At 54.5% G+C, this 23,226-nt stretch overlaps 3 protein-coding genes across 11 annotated transcripts; 1 reads left to right on the top strand and 2 right to left on the bottom strand.

The window, feature by feature from the left end:
• The first annotated feature begins 3,076 nt into the window (after positions 1-3,076).
• EIF5A (eukaryotic translation initiation factor 5A) lies at positions 3,077-7,843 on the top strand. The gene is made up of 6 exons (XM_033091058.1): positions 3,077-3,272; positions 5,114-5,299; positions 6,448-6,552; positions 6,753-6,884; positions 6,972-7,045; positions 7,213-7,843. Exons 2-5 carry the CDS (start codon positions 5,135-5,137, stop codon positions 7,032-7,034), a joined length of 465 nt encoding a protein of 154 aa, XP_032946949.1. The 5' UTR covers positions 3,077-3,272; positions 5,114-5,134; the 3' UTR covers positions 7,035-7,045; positions 7,213-7,843.
• Positions 7,521-10,817, bottom strand: GPS2 (G protein pathway suppressor 2). Of its 2 annotated transcripts, none has more exons than XM_033091056.1 (10): positions 10,385-10,817; positions 9,909-10,018; positions 9,717-9,829; positions 9,507-9,586; positions 9,327-9,415; positions 8,985-9,138; positions 8,769-8,858; positions 8,599-8,678; positions 8,416-8,511; positions 7,521-8,242 (listed from the first exon to the last, which is right to left on the bottom strand). In XM_033091056.1, exons 1-10 carry the CDS (start codon positions 10,476-10,478, stop codon positions 8,159-8,161), a joined length of 990 nt encoding a protein of 329 aa, XP_032946947.1. In that variant the 5' UTR covers positions 10,479-10,817; the 3' UTR covers positions 7,521-8,158. The 2 variants fall into 2 exon arrangements, with proteins under 2 accessions (XP_032946947.1, XP_032946948.1); XM_033091057.1 differs by having other exon boundaries at positions 8,060-8,242; positions 9,333-9,415.
• Positions 10,818-11,086: 269 nt separating this feature from the next.
• Positions 11,087-22,906, bottom strand: NEURL4 (neuralized E3 ubiquitin protein ligase 4). Of its 8 annotated transcripts, XM_033089145.1 has the most exons (30): positions 22,608-22,904; positions 21,244-21,688; positions 20,963-21,028; positions 20,782-20,810; positions 20,512-20,634; positions 20,233-20,344; positions 20,053-20,141; positions 19,453-19,525; positions 19,039-19,303; positions 18,609-18,790; positions 18,208-18,293; positions 17,928-18,102; positions 17,632-17,830; positions 17,464-17,540; positions 17,246-17,324; positions 16,720-16,895; positions 16,503-16,634; positions 15,945-16,090; positions 15,606-15,830; positions 15,409-15,507; positions 15,161-15,325; positions 14,794-14,958; positions 14,071-14,229; positions 13,550-13,729; positions 13,337-13,424; positions 13,136-13,243; positions 12,844-12,988; positions 12,585-12,697; positions 12,341-12,506; positions 11,087-11,784 (listed from the first exon to the last, which is right to left on the bottom strand). In XM_033089145.1, the coding sequence occupies exons 1-30, from the start codon at positions 22,887-22,889 to the stop codon at positions 11,580-11,582; spliced, it is 4,554 nt and encodes a 1,517-aa protein (XP_032945036.1). In that variant the 5' UTR covers positions 22,890-22,904; the 3' UTR covers positions 11,087-11,579. The 8 variants fall into 8 exon arrangements, with proteins under 8 accessions (XP_032945036.1, XP_032945029.1, XP_032945030.1 ...); XM_033089138.1 differs by having other exon boundaries at positions 20,512-20,810; XM_033089139.1 differs by having other exon boundaries at positions 16,726-16,895; positions 20,512-20,810.
• Between the last annotated feature and the right edge of the window lie 320 nt (positions 22,907-23,226).

Below are 23,226 nucleotides of genomic sequence, written 5' to 3'. Positions count from 1 at the left end.
GCAAATGAATGATCATAGTCAACACTCTGTAGTCATTTGTGATTAACTCATTCAGCTTCCTTCTTTTAGGAGCTGGGTCTATATTGTCCCAGCCTTATTCCCTACTTACTTAATACAATTTCTAAGAAACTTTCTAACTTCTCTCTCTAGCACCTAGGTTGAGCAAGAGAGTGATTAAGGTTTTTGGGTAGGGCTTTTCCTCCAGCCCCAGAACCACTCCAGTCTCATTCTTTTCCACCTCCACCCTCTTTAGCTTCCAAAGAAGCAAGGTCAAAATCATGAAGATCCCTCAGGCATCCTTAATGGTGCTCCTCCTATTCTCATACTAACTCCCATTTATAAATCCATCATTCACTGCTGGTAGACAGGTACTGGCCTGAGCACACAGACCAACATTAGATATATGTTATCTGTTAATTCCCCGTATGGGGCAGAGATCATACGGCTAAACTCACCACCCTTGTATCCCAAGTATCTGGCGCTTAGTAGACTCAGTAAATATTAACTGAATGAATGGATAAGTGAGTGAGTGCAGTTAAGATTTCTACTAAGATCCCAGCAGCTGAGTGCTATGAGAGCAGGTCCAAGTACAACCACCCCCCAAAAAAAGGGTTGCCTATTTGCCCATTCTCCAGGTCCATTTGGTGTGTTTGACTTTTATGCAAGCCCTTGAGGGTGGAAGGAAGAATAGTCCCTGCCCAGGTTCCCTGATAAGGATAAATTCTCACTATGAAATATTTGTACCATGGAGAAACCCCACCTCAACCCCAATCCTTACCTGTTTTCTATCTGGGAATTCCTTCCATCAGCTGACTTAATTTACTTTTACATGCAACAAACAGTTCACTATGATCTCAGATGTATTTTTTAAAAGGCATAGAAAAAGGTTGGTGGAAAATATGGTAAAACATTAACAGCAGTTGCCTCTGGGTGTTGGGTTTATGGTTAATTTATAAATTTTCAATATTTTCTGAAAATTTTCTACAATGGACTGTTATTTTCATAATAAAGAAAATTTGACAGAATCTTTCTAATCATATAAAACCGTTTCTCTTGATACAACTGGAGTCCTTTCTCTTCCGTGTGACAGACAAATGGTACCAAAAAAAAAAAAAAAAGCTAGTTTGTCCTCAAACCCAGTCTTTCCCACCTTCCTGAGCCCAGCTTTGCTGTGAGACTAATTACTGGCCCCATCCAACTCTGAGCAGGCTTTCCAAGAATCTCAGAATTCCAGAACCTTAAGATGATTTCCCAATTCCTGTATGAATGCATTTATCTTCAGGAATGGCTTGATTAATATATCCCTCAGACACACAAATGGAAGGCACCTTTAACATACTTTTTGTCTTCATCTTCTTCATTCAATTAACCACCAGTTCCATCAATTAGATGTCCAAAATGTGTCTGGTAACTCATCTTTTCCTCCCTGCCCCACTACAACTGCCTTGATCCAGTTCTTTATTCTTTTTTTTTAAATTTTATTGGGAAACAGTTTGCTTTTCCAGGGCCCATCAGCTCCAAGTCAAGTCGTTGTCCTTCAATTTAGTTGTGGAGATCACAGCTCATTGGCCCATTTGGGAATCAAACCTGCAACCCTGTTGTTCAGAGCTAGCGCTCTAACCAACTGAGCCATCCAGCTGCCCCAGGTTTTCATTCTTGCTTACTTGGACTGTCAGATGCTCTTCACTGGTGTCTTGCATCCAGTCTGGCTCCAATCCTCATCCCCGTCCTTTTTTAGAGCAGTTTTATGTTCACAGCAAAGGGCACAGATATTTCCCATACACTTCCTGCCCCACATGCGCAGCCTCCACCATAATCGTCATTTTAACTTTTAAACAACGCACCCGGAAAGTTTGTTTGTTTTACAAAGGAAAAGGGCAGAAATTTCAGAAAATTGAGAGGAAGGAGCTGGGGTAACAGTATAATGTGCTACATAAATGTATTAATTCAAGCTGATGTTTGCAGTTCACATCGTATCACAGAATTCTTAAAACAAGAACCAGAGTCAGGGTTTGGGATTCTAAACCCAGATAAGTTGCTCGGCTTGCTCCACAATACTGTTGTCCACCTAGCTTATTGAAGCAAAAAAGATAGCTGTGAAGATAGTGCTGGAAACCTAGGAACTGAAGGAAGACTACAAAGTTTCAGGGAAAGCAGCTTTCCTCTCTAGAACGAGGGCCAGAGAAATACATTTCCAGAGAGCTTGTTTCCAGCTTCATGGTCATCTTCTATGATTTAGAGAACCTTTGTGGAACTTAACATACCATTTTTTCTTACAATTTTTTTTATAAGGTTGCTCGCAGACAATTGTTTTGGTGACCAGAGAATAGATGGGGGGAGAAAAGAAATCACAAGTGTACTCAGGTAGAGGTTAGAATGGCCTCTATGGAAACCACAGGGACCAATACGGACCAAGGATTTAAACAAGATGGTGGCTGGGATAGGACCGCTCTTTCCGGGTGAAACTCTATGGTACAGCAGAAACGTACAGTTTAGAGAAGTGAAGCTGAGATGGGTGGTAACCCGACCACACTAGCGCAATGAGAAGAGTGGAGCGGAAAAGGTCTCGCGCGCATGTGTGTAATCGGGGGGGATGGGTTTTGAAACAAGGGGCCCACCCCACAACGCAAGTTTTCTGAAACGTGTGAGTCAAGTCCTGTTAAAGCCAAGGTGGGGCGTTTCCTATGACGCATGCGTTTAGACGAGACAAGCGATACAGTGGCGTGGTCTTTTCAACATCCGGCGTACAGACGACGTCTGAGGTGGAAGGGGCGGTCAGGATTCCCCAACACGCATGCGCCCTGAGGCCGAGGCGTTTTCTTAGAGGGTGTTGAGTATAGGGCTCCTTATTGCGCAGGCGCAAGGACTGTCCGGTAGAACTAATGGTCTATCACGGGGAGGAAAGAGGAGGTTGAAGGGATTAAAACACCGGGTGCGCCTGCGCGTTGCCTACTGGTGGGCAGAACTCAAAATCTGTGAGGGGCGGGATCACGTAGCGCGTCATTGGATGGGTAGGTGGGAGGGAGGGTGGAGCTCGCGGAGGGTCTGTGCGCTTGCGCAGTGCGGGGGTGGAGGGCGGCGGAGCTAGATAGCACGCTTGCGCGGCTGTCACAGGGCTGCTTGGTTGGTCAGTGGGGAGTCGGCGCCTGCGTACTAAGACCCGTGTGCAGCAGCGGCGGCGGCGGTAGAGGCGGCGGCGGCGGCAGTGGGCTCGGAGGCAGCGGTTGGGCTCGCGGCGAGCGGACGGGGTCAAGTCAGTGCGTTCGCGCGAGGTGAGAACGGGCAGGGAGCGCGTGCGCGGAACCCTGGCTCTGGCCTGGGAGTAGAGATGGAACTGCGTGGGGGTCGGGGAGGGGGTAAAGGGGAGCGGCAGCGGCCGCTGCACGGGGTCCGGTTAGTGAGCAGTGTGAGGTGCGGGAAGGCGCGGGCGCGCGCTCGGGTTGGCGCGCGGGGTGACGGTTGGGGCCTGACGGGTGACGTTGGAGCGACGCAGGGCGGGGGACGGCGAGCCGCGAGGCCGCCACGCGGGAGAGGCCGCTGGGCGGCCACGCCGGAGCGAGGGCCGGGGGCTAGATCGGCCCGCGGAGGCACAGGTACCTGGGCCGTTGAGAACCGGGAGCCGCGCGGCCACGTGAGGTGGGGGAGGGGGCTATTCGGTGAGAGGGCATTTGGGGGGGGCTGGCGGCCGGCGGAGGGGTGGGAAGCGGCGTAGCTCCGGCCTGGCGCGGCCTTTGAGGAGGGGGCAGCCGCGGCACCGGAAGTACCCCCACGGGATCCTGCCCTCGGGGTCGGAGGCCGCATGGCCGAGCGTGGACGGGGCCCGCATGGCAGCGCGGGGACCCCTCCCCCCAGGTCCGGGCCACCGGAAGCCCCGGGCGGCCACATGGTGGGCGGGAGCCGGCAACCCTCTGCGCGGCTGACAGCAGGTCCTCGCGGGCGCCTAAGGGAGCTTGGAATTTTGAAGAGTGGGAGAAGCCTGTGGCCCGGACCCTGATCACCCGGGAGATCCCGGTGCAGGCATATGTTAGCCTTCCTCCACCTCATGGGCCCTTGGGGCTTTACCCCCAGCCCTCGCGTGAAGTGAAGGGGCCAGCCAGGTGTAAGTGGCACTCTTCCGTGCTGGAAGCCCAGAGAAATGGGGAAATTGAGGGCGATTGGACAGGAACCCAACTCTTCTCAGTCATGCCGACAGCAGCTTAAAGTCCCGGGCAAAAGAGTTCCCTGCTGTGATAGGTGCTCTTCACCTTGTCACTGTCTTTCTCGATGTGCCAGTTTCGGGAGTTCGTGGTTTTAGAGTCCTTAACTCTACTAGCCTAGTATAAGTTATACTACTCACTACTACCAGCCTTTTGCTTTCATTTTATTGTCATTCCCCAATCCCCACTTTCTACTGACTTACAGGCCCGGCCTGAAAACCCTACAGGACTGATGCATCTTGGGAAAAGTGGGAGGGCCCTCGAGGAGAGGCTGGGTTCCTGGGTTCCCTTTGGGAAACGAGATCGACGTGTTTGTCGGGCGGGGGGAACAGTTAGAAAACAACTTTATTTTCTCCCTTTCGGCTGCATCTGCAAATGCATGTTGGAGAGGCGGGAATCCCCCAAAGAGGCCTTGTGGTTTCCTGTACCAATGACTGGCTTGTGTGTGGATAGGGTGGGGGGGTGTAACAGCCGGGTGGGGCCCTGTCCTCTGGTCTCCACCCTCCCTTCTCCCCTCCACATTAGCCCCGCCCTTTTGCTTGCTCATTGCTGCTCACCTAATTATAGCCCTGGTTATGTACGGGGAAGAGGGGTGGTTGGTTTCAGTGGCTAGTAACACCTGAGTCCTCCCCCTCCCAGGGATTAGGCCTTTGCCCACCTCAGATATTTAGCATCCTAATGCCCTGAGACTTCCTTTCCCAAGCTCCCCTTTGCTTTCATTTGGGGTGGGGACCCAGCTTATTTCCCCTAATACACTAGTTTTTTAAGTATTTGTGATTCCAGTCAGTATTTAGTCTAGGAACTTGGACATGAACAGCTGGGAAGAAAATGAAGCAGTGTTTCCAGAGGAGTGGGATAAATTGGAGGCCCTGTTAACCTCTCGTTCTTACTGACCCCAGTTCTCTTCTTGACTCTAGTTGGAATCGAAGCCTCTTAAAATGGCAGATGATTTGGACTTCGAGACAGGAGATGCAGGGGCCTCAGCCACCTTCCCAATGCAGTGCTCAGCATTACGTAAGAATGGCTTCGTGGTGCTCAAAGGCCGGCCATGTAAGATCGTGGAGATGTCCACCTCCAAGACTGGCAAGCACGGCCACGCCAAGGTTAGAATTTCCTCTCTCCACATCTTGCCTTTCCCACACCTCCCATGTCCATGGGGCTCCTGGCAGCAAGCTGTCATCAATCCTAGCTCTGTACTTTCTTTAGCTCTTTTCTTACCTACCATCTAACCCCTTGTGTTCAGCATTCAGCTCTGGATACCTTTCAACTCCACTTGCTCTCCAGCCTTGAGCCTCTTCCACCACCATTCTCTGGTAACACCTCTCCCCATCTCTAACATCTGTTGGTGGTCCTTTATGCCCTGGCTATTCAGCTGTTCCTCCTTATTCCTGGCTTTCAATTTTTCTGTCTTTATTCCGCTGAGTCTTTGTAGGTGCTCTTTGTTTTGCCCATGGTTTCTCCAATCCTAACACAGAATGCAGCCTTCCCTAGAGAGGGCCACTGTACCTCTGACTTTCCAAATCACTAATCTGCTCCCTTTCCTGGAGTTCCTTGAGTGTCTCCTTGCTTTCTTGGGTCCTAACATTTCTTGCTCTAGTGCTTTCCTTATCACTTTAGACTTTTCTTTTTCCTCAAAAATTCAACCTGGTTCCTCCTTTTTGGATTTCTCGTGATTTTATTCCCTCATCAGTGTTTCTATCTTCTGTTGGCTTGGCATTCATTCTAGGTTATCCCGTCATGTCTTAGATCCTTCTGTGTTCTTCTGGTTTCCTTGTTTCCTAATTGCTTAGTTCTTTCTGGTCTCCCCCAAGTCATTTTTTTTTTATTTTCAGCTCTCTTCCTTTCTCAGTCCTTCCTGTTTTCTCAGCTCTTTGCTTTCTACTTTCTTTACTTCCCAAGTTTTCAGCCTTTTATGCTGTTGTCCAGAAAACTCTTCTAAACTTTTATCTAGACTCCTCCTATTCCTTTAGGCTCTTAGCCTCGTATTTGTCAATGTAAGTAACTGACTGCTCCAAGCCTGGCCTAGTTTCCCTTGTGTTACCAACCCCAATCTCAGTGGTGACCTTTTGGCCTTCAGTTCTTTTAGAGGCTTTAGTATTTCTTTCTTGACTTCATGGTTCATTTCCGACTTCCCTACTCTTTGCCCATACAATGTAGTTTGATTTCCCTTACCAGCAGGCACAGCTTGAGCCTTTATCTCCTCCGTTCTAGTTTGGTTGGGTTTCTCTTTTGATGTGATGCATACACACAGGTCCACCTGGTTGGTATTGACATCTTTACTGGGAAGAAATATGAAGATATCTGTCCATCAACTCATAATATGGATGTTCCCAACATCAAAAGGAATGATTTCCAGGTATGTAGATGGTCTGAGTAGAGATGGGTTAGTGGTTGGGTGGGGGGTGGTAAGGGCAATACAGATTGACCAGAAGAGCTTGTGCTGCGAAACGAGGGAAATGGCAGGAGAGGGTATTTGGTGTTAGTAGTTTGCCACCCCAGTTTGTCTATCAGACCTCTTATCCTCAACCTTCAGCTTCCTTCCCTATCTGCCCCCAGCTGATTGGCATCCAGGATGGGTATCTATCACTGCTCCAGGATAGCGGCGAAGTGCGAGAGGACCTTCGTCTGCCTGAGGGAGACCTTGGCAAGGAGATTGAGCAGAAGTATGACTGTGGAGAGGAGATCCTGGTATATAGCCCCCCACTCGTGCCCAGCTTTTCTCTTTGTGCTTCTCTGAGCTCTCAGACTTCTGACTCTCTTCATTTGTTCCCCCAGATTACGGTGCTGTCTGCCATGACAGAGGAGGCAGCTGTTGCAATCAAGGCTATGGCAAAATAACTGGCTCCCAGGTGAGTGTGACAAACTCCCCTCGGCCTCCTCCACACACTTGTTGTCCCCATCAGAGTTGCTTTAGTTTTAATTCTTCTAGGCTGACTTTCTGGCCCCAGCATTGTTCTTACCCTTCTTCCTGTTGAAGGTGTTTTCCTGTCTTACCTGGTTTCTTTCTTCTACCCAGGGTGGCGGTGGTGGCAGCAGTGATCCTGGCGCCTGCAGAGGCCCCCTGCCCCAGCCTGGCCCACCTCTGGCGGGGCACTTGGCTGGACTTCTATACGATTTATTTGACGTTTTATTTTGGTTTTCCCCACCCCTTCAATCTGTCGGGGAGCCCCTGCCCTTCACCCTGCTCCCTTGGCCAGGAGTGAGCCATGGCCTCGGTGAAGCTGCCCTCCTCTTCTCCCCTCGCACTACAGCCCTGGTAGGGGAGAAGGGGTGGGTGCTGCTTGTGGTTTAGTATTTTTTTTTTTTTTTTTTTTTTTTTTTTTAAATTCTGGAATCAGAGAGCTGTGGATTCTGGCAAATGGTCCTTGTGCCCTTCCCCTATTCATCCTCAGTCTGGTCCCTTGTTCCCCATAGTCCTTTATCCCAAGCACCACCCCCACAGACTGGGGACCAGCCCCCTCCCCGCCTATGTCTCTCCCCAAATCCCTTTGGCTGGGGAGAGAAGAGGAGGAGAGGGGAGGGGACCTGCTCCCTCCTCAGGCATCTGGGAGGGCCCTGCCCCTATGGGCATCACCCTTTCCTGTGGGCTCTCTCCCCGACACATTTGTTAAAATCAAACCTGAATAAAACTACAAGTTTAATATGAAGCCCCAACTTGGATGCTTCTTTGAATAAATGGGTATTTGCTGACTTAAAAGGTAAATTTGAAAACCAGAAATAGATTATAGATTGAATTGTGTCGCTGAGTTCATCACAGCCCACTGTCCCACTGATTTATAATGGACTTGCTAGCCACCCCCACCATCCAAGCAGCCCTGGCCTAGTCCAGGTGGGAGGCAACACAAACAAGCAGCCAAAGGTAATGGCAGGTAGATTTTATTGGCCTGGGACTACTACAGCACACTGGGGACCTTCGCCCATGGTGGGGGGTAGGGAGTGAGGCTGATGATAAAATTTGATGGTCACTTGTGGTAGAATCGCGTGTTCTGGCTGTGCTGGATGAAAGGGAGCCGAGGGCCCGGTTGGCTGGTAGCTGCAAAGCTTGACTGGTGGTGGTGGAAGAAGGGTTTTGTCAGTGTGCATGCTCTTCCCTTCCTTACACCCTTAGAATCACCCCAAAGGAAGAAGGGGGAAAAAACAGGACTGGGCCACCTGTCCTACCCAATCCTGTTTTCTCCCATAGTGTAAGGATTGTGACAGGTATGATTACCATCCTTACCTTTCCTGCTGGTTGCATCTGCACGGGGAGCTGGGGGGAGGCAAGGAGCCCAGGGGCTGGATGCAGAGCTTGGGGATGCATGGGGCGCAGGGAGGACTGCAGAGAACAGAATCAAGACCTGAGGCAGCCTGGGGCTCCCCTTAGCATAGCCCTTCCCCTGACCTCCCAAGGCTCCACACTCACTGAGTCAGAGAAGCCAGTTTGCTGGTTAGCATGTTCCATTTGCTTTTGTAAGGACAGAGCACTGCCAGGCTGGAGGAACCCTAAGTAGGGAAGAAGGGTGTGTGAAATGAGTTAGTGAATGGGGAAGGGAGGACCCATGGAACTAGGTCCCCTGCATGGGGTATAATCACCTGTCTGAGTGGGCTGAAAGTGGCTGTGCACGGCATAGGGCTGTGGCTGTGGCTGAGACAGGTACTGTACTGCAGGAAACGCTGACGGTGCTGAGAAAGGCAGGAGGCACAGCCATTAATACCTCCTTTTAGTCTGTTTACAACAAATACTACTCCCTCTGGGCCTTGAGGAAAGTGTCTCCCCGCCCTCCCACCCCACCTTTTTCCACCACTCACCTCTGAGCTGCTGACTAGGACTATAGGCGGGTTGAGTGGGTCCATAGTGAGGTGGGGGCTGAGCAGTCCCATAGGCACCGCCTGGGCTGCCTTGGAATTGCCCATGCTCTGGGGTCCCTGCGAAAGCAGCTGCTGAGCCCACATAGTGCCGGGTCTAAAGAGGGAGGATGACACCTTACTATCTGGAAACTCCTTGAAAGTAGCAACTGATTTGTGTATGCTCCATTTTTCTCTATACAGTTAAATCTATGTTACACTCATGACTTGAATATTGGTTTAGTAAGGGTGCTTGGGTCTGGGTGGAAGTAGTAGTGGAAAAATGGGCCAGACACCCAATCCTACTCTTACTGTAAGCACTTGGGGTCCGAACATCTGTTTGGCTCTGTCAGCTGCCATGAGGGTACCTGGGCGAGTGTGTCCTCCAGGGCTCCCTAGAGAGGAAGAGGGGCTTCGTGATGCTGAAATGGGAGTCTACAAGTCCTAGGAGGGCCCATTCGGACCAGTGGTTTCTTTAATCCTCACCTTGCATACTGAGGAGATGAGTTCCTGTGTGAACAGTCAGGCCCTGTGGGTATGCAGCTGACGTCAGAGTGGTCAGGTCACTGGAGTGAAAGAAAGACCGGTCAAAATCAAGGAGAAGTGCCCCCTCTTTTGCCATTAAACACTGATCTTTTGTTACGTGATCCCAGTTATACTTTGCCCCCAATTTTAATTTTAGCTCTTAAATCCCACCTCTGCTCCTTTCGCCTCCGTTTTTCTTCCTCATGTAAAACTTTCTTGAGCTGCAGGAAAAGCTGGTGCTTCTCTTCCTGTAGGGCCAAAAGCTTCTCTTGCAACTTCAGGATCTGAGAAAGAAGGGGAGAGGAGATAAAGGCAGGAGAGCCAAAGGAAGAAAGAACTGGGAGAAATCAAGGGACTACATACTTGTTCTTTGGTCTCCTCTAGTGACATTCTCTCCTCCATCTCCTTTTTCTTCCTTCTCTCCTGCTCTTCTTTCATCTTCTGTTCCATCATCTTGTCCACCTCTTCTTCCTCTGGAGAAGAGTTAGGCAAAATGGTGAAGTGGCGGGGTGGTTAAAATAATTAGAACGTTAGGGATTGAAGACCAGCGAAAACTGGTTATCCCAGTGCTCCTTTCTGCTCTTGAGAGGGCAGGCCTCTCCCACCACTGCAATAGGGTAAAGGGAGAGGGACGTTTCATTAGGTGCTCTCCAAGGTCCTTCCCAGCTGAAGCGTTTTACAGTTTAGAAACGGCGATTTAAACTCCCACCACAACAGGACTGTTGCACCCCTCCTTTAGCTTCGGCCGCCGGTGTACTGGTCTGCCCGGGGATGGGGGTCAGCCCTGGGATAGCGGTGCCGCCCTGGGCGACTGTCCTCCCGCTTTGGCCCCAACTCACCTTGCCGCTTGCGCTCCCGCTCCATCATGATGTGCCGGTGCAACGCCCTTGCCATGGCGTTGGAAAGCTTGGGGCGCTCCAGGAGCGCAGGCATGGTGCTGCTGGGGACGCTTGAACTGTGGGTGCCCGGCTCTGCTGCAGACTGCCAGACCTCGGACCAGGCCTGCGAGAAGGCGGGCGCTCAGGGTGGATCGCGCCGGGTCCGCGAAGGCGGAAGCCCGCTCGCCGCCCCGATCACGTGTCCGGCGCCTGCCGCCCGGCCTGGCCCGTTCACCCGCCTCGGCTTCGGCGCGTACGCGCGTGCGGGCGGGGCAGGGGTCCCAGGTCTCGACACTCGCGTCCTCTCCCCGGCAGCCCGGGCGCCAGCACCTTCCTACCCGCCTTCTCTACGCTTTCTCCGCGGCCTACTGCGCACTTTGGCCAATGCGTCACATCCGGCAACTGGAATGAATCCTTCCGGGGTCAGAGCTGTAGCCCTCGCGGATTGGGCGGGGAGGAAAAGCCGGAAGCGAAGCGGACGGGTGCCTGTGACGTCCAAAGCCCTCCGCTACGCCGGCCCCGCGCCGTCCACCCCCGGGCGCTGCTTCCTGGCCTGGCGCCAGCCGCGAGACGCTCAGAGCTAGCAGTGGTTACCCCGTGGGTCCCTGACTGGGCCGGTCGGGGACGATCCCCGAGGGGCGCGTGAGAGACAGGCGAGGCGGGTGCTTTGAGACCGTGTTTATTGGCTCCTTAGAAATCAGAGTCATAACAACTGTACAGAGGGCCCCACCTTCCCCGCTCCCGCCCGGTGGCTCCCGCCCGGTGGCTCCTGGAAAAAGCAGCTTCATGGGGGGCACAGGGAGACTCCTCTGGGATTCACAGTAATGAGGAACAAAACGGAAATAAATTAAGTGATACAGGGGAGGGAGTCATAGGGAGTCGTGTTCCCCAAATCAGTGCACGAGGAGGGGTTACCCAGGGCCTGGAGCCGGGCTCCTCACAAGCTCCCTCACCTCAGAGAGTGTTCAAGGGCCCTGGATGTGGAGGTGTGCTCCACTCCCATCTAAATCTCAGAGTCTGCCTACATACTCTTGTGCATCCGCCAGACTGAGCACCGTGCATGCCGTGGGTCACTGGAATGAGGTGAAGGCAGTCATCACTCAAGAGTCCATGGGCCCGTGGCCCAACTGTGCTTGTAGTAGTGAGGTCTCACCCTTCATTCTACCCGTACCAGCAGGGCATAGAGGAGTGTGGCCCCCTTCTCCTTGGTTACCCATTCAAGTTCGGCTAGGCTGAAGTGAGGGTCAGGAGGTTCTCTGAGGGCAGCAGAAGGAGGGCCAGGGGTATAGGAGCCAGGGCGCACACACACCTGGAATGCCACCTGGGCCTGGTGTGTCCGCTGGGATTTGGGGTCCCGGAATCTGTCAGGCAAGAAGTAGAAATAGGGCAGTGAGGCCTCTGGCCTGTCACGTCTTCCCCTTGCTAACTGCAACCACTGCACTAGCCTCCCTGTTCCTAGGAATCACTCCCACCTTGTAGGGAGTTGGCTCTAGCTCTTCTCTCTGTTCCAAATGGTTCTCCTCCCAATGCCGCCTCAGCTAACTCCGTCACCTCCTTCTCCAGTCTGCTCAAATCTCACCTTGATGTCTACCCTGACTACCCTATTTAATAGACCTGCTCCAACTGCACATTTGATCCATTTACCCCACTCCACTTTTTCTGTTTCCATAATATCACTTGTCACCTTTAAATATACTGAATATTACGCATAAACATTCTACAGAGAAAAATGTAAGTTATACAAGAGCAAGGTTCCCTTTTTTGTTCACTGATAGCATGAAAGAAGTGGCATTTATTCAAGGAATGTGTGAGGAAAGGGATGGGCTGGAAACTGAGGAACTAGCAAAACCAGGTAGGGAAAGGGAAGGCAAATCATGGAGACCCAAGTGGCCCTGGGGCCCCCTCCCGTGTACTCACTGCACTTTGGATGCCAGGGTCTCAGCCCCAGCATATTGGAGGGAGGGAGAAAGCAGCACTGCAGGGGGCTGCTCCTCCCGAGAAGGTGCGCAGTTCTCACCAGGCTCCTCAAACCCTCCCGCAGGGTCTCCCTTCAAGGGCCGGCAGCTCAGGATGGAGGCAGTGCCTGTGAGGAGAGCGGGGTCAGGGTAGGCCTGCTGCAGCCCACAGGCCCAGCCTGCCTTGACTGCTGGAGCTACGGTACCTGCTCCCAGCTCTCCTCGGTCCAGCACCCTCCGGACAGCTGCCACGTTGCTCCCATGATACGCCATGTGCCACTTCTTGGTTAGTGTCCCAGCCTCCAGGCGGGGATTCACCCTAGGTGGGCAGAAAGGACAAAGGTCACGGGCTCCCCAAGGTCATCCCCTAGATAAAAGTTCTGTCACTTCTTCCACGCACCCTCTTGGGACCCTCCTTTCTCAAGAACAGTAAGGGAGACACACATGACTCTGTCCCATCCATACCTGAGGTTGAACCTGCACCAGCCAAAGGGCAGGGCGTATTCCCGGGGAGGCTCCCCACGGCGCCTGTGGGCCTCATCCCCTCGCAGCTTCCGGCAAGACTCACAGTAGCACAGGCTACGTTTCGGTGGAGGCATGAAATAATCCTCTGTGGGAGAATGAGTGGTACTTGGTGCTGTGGCTCCCACCCTGCATCTCAACCACACAGCCTTCTTCCAACTGGTCCCCAGGAATCTGGGCATGGCCCTACACTGGGCCAGGGAATGAGGCAAGTTCTGGGGGGCTGGGAACTCACCAGGAAGCAGCAGCAGTTCTTGGAAACGGGAGCAAAGAGCATGGTACTCGCAACTCTTGAGAGGGCTGGCAGCAGGCGGTGGACCCCAACACACACTCTCCTTGATCCCTGAAGGAACAGAGGGGGCACAGGTGACCAGAAATGGGGCTAGAAGTATGCGGTGGGGTGGGGTAGGATCCTGGTCCCTTTGGACTGGCTCACCATCCACCATGTCGGCTTTCTCCATGTCCCCTTGGGTTCCAACACTCTTCCCACTGGCAGCCCCTGGTTCAGGGTTCACAATTGTCACCTGCAGAAAAGAGGGGTGGTCAGCCTCCAGGGCCTGCTGAGCCCCTCCTTGGCCCACAGACCTCCGCTTTACTCGGACAGCCATCTCCCAGGCACCCCCTCCTCCCCACCTCCATGGCCACTAACCTGCTCACACTGCCCATAGAGGTCCACAAGCGCATGGCAGGGCTGGGGGACATCTGGCACAGCCACCCCCTGGTCCATTCCATTGACAAGGAGGTGCAGTCCCCCAGAGCTGTCTAGCCGCAGTCCCAGGATGGTGCCTTCAGGACATGTGTCCAAATTTGGCCCAAACTTCTCACAGATCTAGGAGGAAAAAAGACCTACTGTCTTCCCAGAGATCAGACTCCCACCAGAAGCAGCCACCCCCGCCCTTCACCCTGTTTCAGGTCACCAGTCCCTGGGCTTTGCTTTCATACTTGCCTACTGCCTGGGCCCCACCCACTGCTTCAATGACCTAGACTTCGCCTCCTCTTTCCTACCACTGCAACGTTCTCAACGGCAGGGCGATAAGAGGCAGTAAGCCCGACTGTCCAGGTAATGACACTCACAGCCTCGTGTGAGCCCACCCACTACAGGGCCCCTTTATACCTGTGATCCTACCTCCAGAGCTCAGGACCCCGCCCGTCTCTCTGCTCCCTACCCACCTTGAGGCCATTGTGGAAGACCCCATGGCCCCGGAGCAGCCAGGCTGCCCGTTTGAGGGCACAGGCAGAAGCAGGGAAGTTGAGCCTCTCAGGTGGGCAGGTGATGACTCCCAGGACAAGGGAAGATGTCCACTGCCGGTTCAGGAAATCTATCCGCACCTGGGGAAGAAGGCAACTATTCCCCAGTCATGGCCTCTTAGGAAGAGGCCACCCACCCAGCAGACCTATGCTCCTCACCCCAGCCAGGGAGGGAAGATGACACCTCCCAGAGTGTGGCCTGGGATGCTGCCCCTTCTGATGCTTGAAGGCCTGGAAACTGCAAATTCAGTTGTTTCTTCCCCTCTTTCAGCCTTGGTTTTGTTGTTGACTCTGTAAGGATTCTTGTCCCTAGTGACTTCCTTCCCCTGGCGAACACTAACATCTCTTAACTTGCAGTAGAAAGACCCCTCCTCTGGAAAGCCCTCCCTGCGCCCACATATAGGACCTGGTGGCTTCCCTGGACTCCCCCAGCTCTCCCCTCCTGTTTCCCTCGCTACAGTCATCAGGTGGGCGCTTACTGGTTACCGACCAGCAACTCTCACCACAAAGTATGAACAAAAGCCCAGGAAGCTCATCCAAGGGGCTTGCCTTCCACTATGTCCTCAACCTGGAAAAGCCATGCTCCAAGAGGATTGGCCCTGGGTCACCTGAGCGAATTGCTGGGGATAAGGAGGTGAGGCCCACCTGGACCAGAAGCTGGGGCACTAGGGGCTGGCTGATGACAACAATGCCCTGATTGTAGCTGGCCACCCGTGTAGCTGTACGGTTCCCATTGGACAAGAGGATATTCTTCCCATGGTTTTCCAGGAACTCGAGGGCTGTAGGCATAATAGTCACTTGATCTTGGCCCTGGTATGGAGGAGAGACTGAGCTACTGGGTTTGCCCAGGTGAGGCCCAAGTCATCCAAGTGGAGTGGCAAGCTCACACAGAGCTTGCACATAAGCTTCTGCCCATCCAGCACAGGATCAGAGAACCCCAAAACGACCTGGTGGCCAATGGCCCACCCACCACTCATCCATGTGCCCAGAGGGCCCTGCCGCAGCCTCTTACTCCCAGGCCATGCTCCTCGCCCTCGTCGTCGTCCTCCTCGCCCTCACTTCCGGTGTCTGAACTGGGGGATGGAGGCTGGGTGCCTTCTGGCTCCTCCAGCCTCGTGGAGCTAACAATAGACACACTCCGAACTGGCCCGTACAGATCCAACACAGCCCACACATTCTGGGGGCACAAAAGACCGAGGAAGTTGATGAGTGGAAGACCTCAACCTCACTCCCAGAACCCAAGGCAAGTCTTGGATCTACCTTGGCAATGCCAGTGGCTGCAGGCCCCATATCCTCTCCATCTACCAGAATGTGCATCGTGTCATCTGCCCCCCGCCGAATGCCCACACGGCTCCCCACCTAGAACCAAGATGAGACAAGGACAGATGCTCAGCACACCTCTCCCTGCCACTCCCACTCCCAACCCTATCCCTTGTCCCTGGATCCAAGTGCTTCACCCCTAGCCTCTCTAGGTTCCGGCCATAGTTCATCCTCTGGAGCTGCCCGTCACGCCTCACTTCACAGCTGGACACCATCCAGGTGGTCTTAGTCCGGAGCTCGGGCAGGGAGGGAGGCAGCCCAGGGCCACTGACTGCTCCAGGCCCCATCTCCCCTGGCGCTAGTGTGGTCAGCCCTAGCCGGAGGGAACCTGCCCACTTCTCATCCAGCTCTTCTACTTTCACCTGTGTGAGAAAGAAAATATTAGCTGGCATCAGCTGGGGACGGGAGGGTAGGAGGCAGTCTGGCCCTGTTGTGAAGGGCCCGGCAGCCTCCTTTGTTACATCTCCACAGCCCACCTCAAAGACTTCCTCAGTCTTGAGCTCCTTGGTGCTGAAGACGAGGCCATGTGCATAACCAGCTGCACGCACCGCCCTCGCGCCATCCTCCTCCAGAGTGACGTTCTTGCCGCAAGTACTGTGGAATCGGTGAGCCACACCAGCCACTGTGGAAAGATAGCGTCAAAGGTACGGGTAGGATTGGGGCAACAAGCTTCAGGTAGGATATAGAGCAAAGCTTTCAGGTGAAACAGGAAGTTAACATAGAGGTCCCATCTGCCATTTCTCTTTTAAGACCTCTGACACCTCTTTTCACCACAGAAAGACTCATCCCCAAATCTGATATGTCCCGTTTATGGTGTCCTGAACCCTTGGTGGCAGGGAAGTGTCCAGGCCCTGTGTACCAGGAGTAACCTCCTGCCCTCTTCTTGGCTGCTTCCCACCATGGGTTGTTCCCTCCCCTTTGCCTGTAGTTGCTGCAGCCAGCCTGTCTTTGAATAGCTTCCCTGACCTGGAAGCTGTATCCCTCAGGCCCACAGCAGGCAAGCAGAGCACCCCCTCCCTCCCTGCTGGTGGAACCTGGGGAGTGCAGGGGGAATGACTTCTCAGTGGCGGTGTTGCTGGTCGCCAGGCTGTTGTCCATGGGGCCGGTGGCATTGGTGATGGACACTTGGACACACTGGCCATAGAGATCCACTACTGCATACACCTCTGGGTAGGAAAGGAAGAAGTCAGGAACTTGATGGCCCAGGGTGGGCCAGGCTGAGTGGCAGATCGAAAGCCACAGAGTAGTCACCTTTACCCGGAGGCAAGCCTGAGCAGGCAGCGCCTTGGTCCTGGCCGTTGATGAAATAGTGCAAATCGCCCTTGGCAGTTCGCATCATGCCGATGCGTGCACCTGTGCCCAGTGCGTCAAGGTCACACCCGTAGTTGTTGCGCATCGTGTTACCATCTTGCATGATGGCAGTGCCACTGGGGGGATGGCAAAAGGGGCAAGTCAGCCTCCCAGCTTCCTCCCCACACAGGTCCCTGCTCAGTCTCTGCCTGTCAGAACCTGTCAGAGCCTTGGACTGGGGTCTCTGTCTGAGGTTAAGACCCAAGCCTATCTTCTCTGTCCCTGGAATATCCGCCAGGGAAGAGCAGTAACAACCCTGAGAGGAAGGAGGGTTGAGCCCTGTGGAAAGGGAGGGGGATTCCCAGAACTGAAGAGAAGAGGCAGCCAGATCCCCTAGGTCTGTCATTGTCCACGGCCACCACAGGCCCCATCCCAGCCAGCTCCACCCAGCCCCACCCAGCTAGTCCCCCAAAGCACGCAGGCCAACCTCAGCATCCAAGTATCGTAGTCAATGTCCGTCATAGTGTTGGGGAATTCAAGGTCCTCTGGCCGAATAGCGGTCACTCCTGGGAGAAGACGGGTAGGTCAGAGCCAAACCCCCAGCTATAGGCAGCCAGCAGCTCCCTCAGTGCGCATGTGCACACCTGCACACACACACACACACACACACACACACACACACACACACACACAGGTGCCCCTCACCAGCCTCAATGGAGCCTGACCAGCGGTCCACCATTTTCTGAATGACAATTTCAAACAGCTCCCCATCCCGCAAGGCCCTGCCAGAGAGAGTGGTGGTCGGAGAGGCCCTTACTGGGTGGCTGAGGCTGGGCAGTAAGAAAGTGGGGTTACGCAAGTCCAGACACTGACCGGTTGGAAATGACAATGGCGTCATTGAACTCGCTGCGGCAGTTGTGGCGGAGCGCAGTACGACCTCCATTAGTGATGACTGCATTACTGCCGTGCAGCTGGTGGAAACGCAGGTCGGAGCCCCCGGCCCCTGATGATGGGGAGCTTGGAGACACCTGGTTATTGCCCTCAGGGAGTGGCTCAGGGATTGGGGGCACCTCTGCAACAGTGGCCATCTCCCGTTAGGCCTCCGGTTGTCTCTGAGCCCCCGAGGCCACCCCACCTTCCTGCCCCAGCCCAGCCGGGCCCTCACCCACGTCGTCCACAATGGTGGCCTGCGCCGCCTGGCCGTAGAGATCCACGACAGCATAGACACCCGGGGGCACGTTCCAGGCAGCAGGGCCTTGAGTCATCCCATTGACAAAGAAGTGGAGAGTACCATCCTCCCGCCGCACCACACCTACCGTGTCCCCTGCCTTGGAAGAAGGGGGGCTGGAGTGAGGAGTCAGGCAGAGTCCCTGCCTGGGCTGGTCCTACAGCAGCCCCACCTGGCCTACCCCCCACTGCTGAGACCTGGCAGCACACCCACTCTCCCACCTTGAGGCGGTCCAGGTTGTGCCCATATTCGTCCAAGATGGTCGTCCCATTGTGCATCACCCCATTCCCGGTCATCATCCAGGTCCCTAGGGGGATGAGTGGCAGAGGACATGAGGGAAGCCGGGACCCCTCTCCTTTATATAGCAGTCCTCATATCACCCCCAGAGCCATTAGCCCCGCCTGCCTTTTCTCTGACAGTTGGCTTTCTCCCAGAACAGGGCAAAAAAACTCTGCTGTTCCCAAGGCAGCCACAGGCCCTGTCCATAAGTCACTCCTCGGCCACTGAATCAGTCGTCACAAGTGTGACAAGTGAAAAAGGGGCTGGAGCACAAATGTCAGGGCTGTGGGGACAGCTTCCTCCCTAGGACTCTGTCCTGGCCCTGCCCTTCTTAGGAGCTCACCAGAGCGCAAGTTGGTCATGGTGGAGGGCAACTGGAGGTAGGCAGGATTGTGGGTGGTGACACCAATCTCGATGGAGCCAGCCCATTTGTCCACCATCTTGTCGATGCGCACCTGGAACACCTCCCCGTCCCGCAGGGCTCTGCTGCTCAGCACCACGCCATGGTTGAAGTCGTCAGTGGCACTGAGGGCACAGCAAGTGGGGACTCAGACCCCAGACACGATCTCTGAGGGCCAAAGCTTAGCCCAGCCGTGCCTGCCCGACACCCATCACCCCAAGTTCACCAGGTAAACTTCACACTCCAGAAGGCTCCCCCCTTTTCTGTCCAGGATGTCCCGGACCAGACACCCTCTACCTCCCACTTCCCCACCCCTTCCCCCAGTTCCATTAGAGCCCCTTCTGCAGGCTTCTCCCCACCCCATGGGCCATACTGGGGCCTCAGGGCAGTGCGTCCCTCGTGGGTGATGGCTGCCTTCTGCCCACAGTTGGGGTGGAAGAGCAGGCGCTCAGGTTCTGCCTGGGCAGCAGGAACAGCACGGCGGAGAGCACCCTCAGGGGACAGCGCCCGCAGAATAGCATTGTTCCGGCGTAGACGGTCACTGTGGTTGTTATTGTGGACGATGGTCACCTTCACTGCCATCCCATACAAGTCCACCACACCATAAACAACTGGGGGTGTCAATGGGGTAGCCACACCTATGGGGGTGGAGGGCACAGGAATGGGGGGGTGGTGAGGGGAGAAGAGTCAAGTACAGGAAGACCGAGTCTCAAAGAGGCAGGAAGATGCGGTTCAGACCACACTCACTGAAAGCCCTGGCCCACCAGCTCTCTGAGCTTCCCCTTACCCTGATCGATGCCGTTAATGAAGAAGTGCAGGGCAGAGTTGGACTTCCTCGTGAGACCAATGTGGTCGCCCTCCTATTCAAAATAGAAAAATACCAGTCTGCAATCCATCCACAATCAGGCTCCAGACAGCTGTGGGGACTGTGAGAACAGAGCAGTACTGGAGCCTTCCCACCACCCCAGGTCACAGGGGAACTGCTCCAAAAAGTTCTCCTGAGTCTCAGACCACCATGAATGCTCGATGCAAAGAAGGCACTGAGTTAAGTCCTCTTATAACCATCAACTTGTTTAACCCTCACAACAATCTACAAAACACTCCTAACAAGCTCTTTTTAGACATTCTCTGAAAAGAAGAAATTACCAAAAGGGATAATCTTCTTGCCTCAGGTCACTACCACAAATGGCCAAACAGTAAGGGGAACTGAACCCATGGACTCTAAAATCTGAGTGCCTGTTGGGGAACCCTGCCTTCTCAGAAAGAATCTTCAGACAAAAGATAAAGGGCCTTGCTCTAGGTCACAGAGGAGACTGCAGCGCCCAGGCAAGGATGCAGCATACCGGGACGCCCTGGGAGAGTGGCCCAGGCTGTGCCCCACTCTCACCTGCAGCTCGTCCAGACTGAATTCGCAGTACTCCCGGCGGGTGCCCTTGCCATTGGTCAGAATCCCACAGCCGCTCATCATGATGGTGCCTAGGGGACAGTGACCACCCTGGTTAGGGTATGGGTTTCCTTGAACTCAGCGACCCCAGCTCCTTGCCCCCACCATGCCAGTGGCTGGTACCTGACTGTAGGTTGGTCATGGTGGCTGGATATTCCAAATTGTTGGGGTTGTGGGTAGTGACGCCAATCTCAATAGAGCCTGACCACTTATCTACGAGCTTGTCGATGCGGATCTTGAGTGGAATATTAGCAGAAGGGAGAGGCAGGGAATGTAAATGCAGAGAAAGGACACTTAGCCCGTGGCAATTTCCCAGTCTCCACCCTTCCAACATCAAGGATCACGCCCCATCTTTAGCTCCCAGAGGGTGAAGTGCCAGCCAGACCCCAGGATCTTGCACACCTCAAACATTTCATTGTCTCGGAGCGGGCGGTTGGTCATGACAACCCCATTGTTGAATTCATCCAGGGGCCGGCGACGCTCGGCCGTCTTATTATTGTTGCTGAGTTTGATGAGAGTTCCACACTTCTCGTGAAAGAGCAGGGCATCGTTGGAAGTGAGGATGGGCGAGGTGGCAGCACAGCTAGACCCCAGCCCTTCCCCTGCTGGTGGGGAGCTCAGATTCACATTTAGGAGGCCCCCATTGTAGGCAGATAGTATGGCATTGCTCACCACCTCAGATAGCTCCATGCTGCCAAAGTCTATAGTAGCAGGACAAAGAAAGGAAGCTGAAATGAGGCTGTATACCCTCAAACCCTCAGTCTTGCAGTTTTCTCCCTACCCCTCTCCTGAAGTCCCTCCCTGTCCACCTCACTTCCCGCTCCCCTTCCCGGAACTTCCTCGAAGCCCTCACCATTATGCGACTCAAGGCTGTTAGGAAACATCTCCGGCCGGGCCTGCGCTGGGGACACCATGAAGACTGGGGACCAGGCAGGATGGGAGGGGAATAAGGGTTCAGCCCCTGCTGCACGGCCCACAGCCAGGAGACCCCTATTCTAGCTCCTACTCTCCTCAACAGACTCGGATCTGAGTGACCCTGCCCACACCCAGGGTCACTTGTCACTACATTTCCCCCATTCCGACGGCCATTCCCTCTGTCCCACCCCTCCACCACTGCCCTAACTGTGTTCTCACCTTCATCCCCAGAGGTTCCCTGTTCAGCCAAGGCAGAATCTTCATAGGGAGCAGAGGGCTCAAGGGGAGGTGTGGGAATGGGAGGAGGAGAGCTAAAGCCTGGCTCAGGGGGTAGCACAGTGATCTGGGTGCACTTGCCGTAAAGGTCCACAACAGCCCAGACACGAGCAGGCAGGCCTGAGGCGGCCACACCACAATCCCGCCCATTCACCCAGAGCCGCAGCTCCCCTGCCACCGTACGCTCCACGCCCACACGGTCCCCTTCGCCAAGCTGGTCCAGGTCCTGACCATACTCCTCCAGCACAGAACGTCCATCCCTCAGCACGGAGCAGCCCGACACTACCCACGAGCCCCCCTTCAGCCCAGTGGCGCTGCTTGGGAAGTCCAGCACACTGGGGTCCAGTGCCGTCACTCCAATTTCAATGGAGCCACTCCAGGAGTTGACCTGTGATGGGGTGATGGATACAGGGTCAGGATGGGTCTCCCACCACTAGGCAACCACATTTTACAGGCCACTGCAACCCCTCAACCCACCTCTCAGACAGCTTCATTGGCTTTTTCTCTTGAGACATGAGACGCTAATCCAGAGATGCAGTCCCACAAGTAATTTTCTGGACTCTGTTTCAGGGATTGTTTAGTCTGCTCTCCCCAGCAACTCTGCTCTGTACTGTGGGTACTCGGTGTCTGCAATACCAATCCTTTCCCCAATATGATGGCCAAATTCCCTGGCTTCAGCCCCCTGCCTCCTCTAACTTTGCTAAGCTCTGTGGTTCCTCAGCCACCCAAATTCACAGCTCTCTGCACCCATATTCTTTGCTCTTGTATATAATTTTCCTCCCCCTGGCCTAATTCTCTCCTGTCTCTGGCTCCACTCAGATTCACTCTCTTTCCAAATTCTGGTCTCTTTACTAAATTACACACAAACACATACATACATCTCCTTCTCCCTGAGTAGCTCTCCTTACCCATCTTTCCTACCCAACCAACCCTGAATTTGTCCTTCAATGGTCTGTTCTTTCCTTGATTATCTCTCTTCTCTGCCCATCACATCTCTGACATCTCTCCATCTTCCATCTCCCAGAAATTGTTCCATAAGTTCTGTTCCCTACTCGTTCTAGTGAGTGAGGCCCCGTGTCCCTTCCCTGCTCCTGGGTCTTGGTAAAACTAAAGCTCTTCTTGTCTCCTTCTCCTTCAGACTGCATGTTTCTGTTTCATGCTCCCTTCTTGCCTGTCACCTGGTGTCCTGTCTGTCGGTTCCCTCTTGGTACCCGGTGATGTGAGCTAACCTGGCTGTCCTACCTCGTCTCCCTCTGGTCCCCTCCCACCACCCTCCATATTTTGATTCCGGGGCCCCAGGTACACACCTTGCGGTCGATGCGGACGGTGAAGACGCGTCCATCGCGCAAGGGTTCCCGGCTCAACACCAGCCCGTGGTTAAACTCCTGGCCCGGCTGCTGCCGCCGCGCTGTACGCCCACAGGCCGACAGGCTCACCAAGCGCCCAGTGCGCGGGTGCAGCTCCCCGCCGCTGCCCAGACCCCCGCCAGACCCCGGTCCTGGGCCGCTCCCAGCAGGGCCTCCACCCCCACCAGGTCCGGGCCCCGGGCCTCCCCCAGAGCCCCCACTCCCACCCGACCCCGCCGCCATCGCCGCTGACGCCGGGGCCGCGCGACAGCCGCGCTTGGCGGCACCGTGGCAACCGCGGTGCACAGATACCCTGAGGGAATAGGACCTCGGGCTGGGGGGGGTGGGCAGATATGCTTTACGGCACGGCCAGGCCCTGAAGCATCCCGAGCCAGGGAATTAATGACTACCACGGTGGAAACAGAAGGACGACGGGGTCGGGAAGGTTTACTTTACGGCACGGCAAGGTGACGGAGTGGCTCCGAGAGGGGTGAAGACTTGGGCAGGGAGTTTTTGCGACAGTGGAAGAAACGACTGCCGCAGGCATCTTTACGACGGAGGGGTGCGGGCACCTAAAACT

The sequence above is a fragment of the Rhinolophus ferrumequinum genome, chromosome 21, assembly GCF_004115265.2.
Source record: "Rhinolophus ferrumequinum isolate MPI-CBG mRhiFer1 chromosome 21, mRhiFer1_v1.p, whole genome shotgun sequence".
Lineage (NCBI taxonomy): Eukaryota > Metazoa > Chordata > Mammalia > Chiroptera > Rhinolophidae > Rhinolophus > Rhinolophus ferrumequinum.
This window is presented reverse-complemented; position numbering and strand designations above follow the sequence as displayed.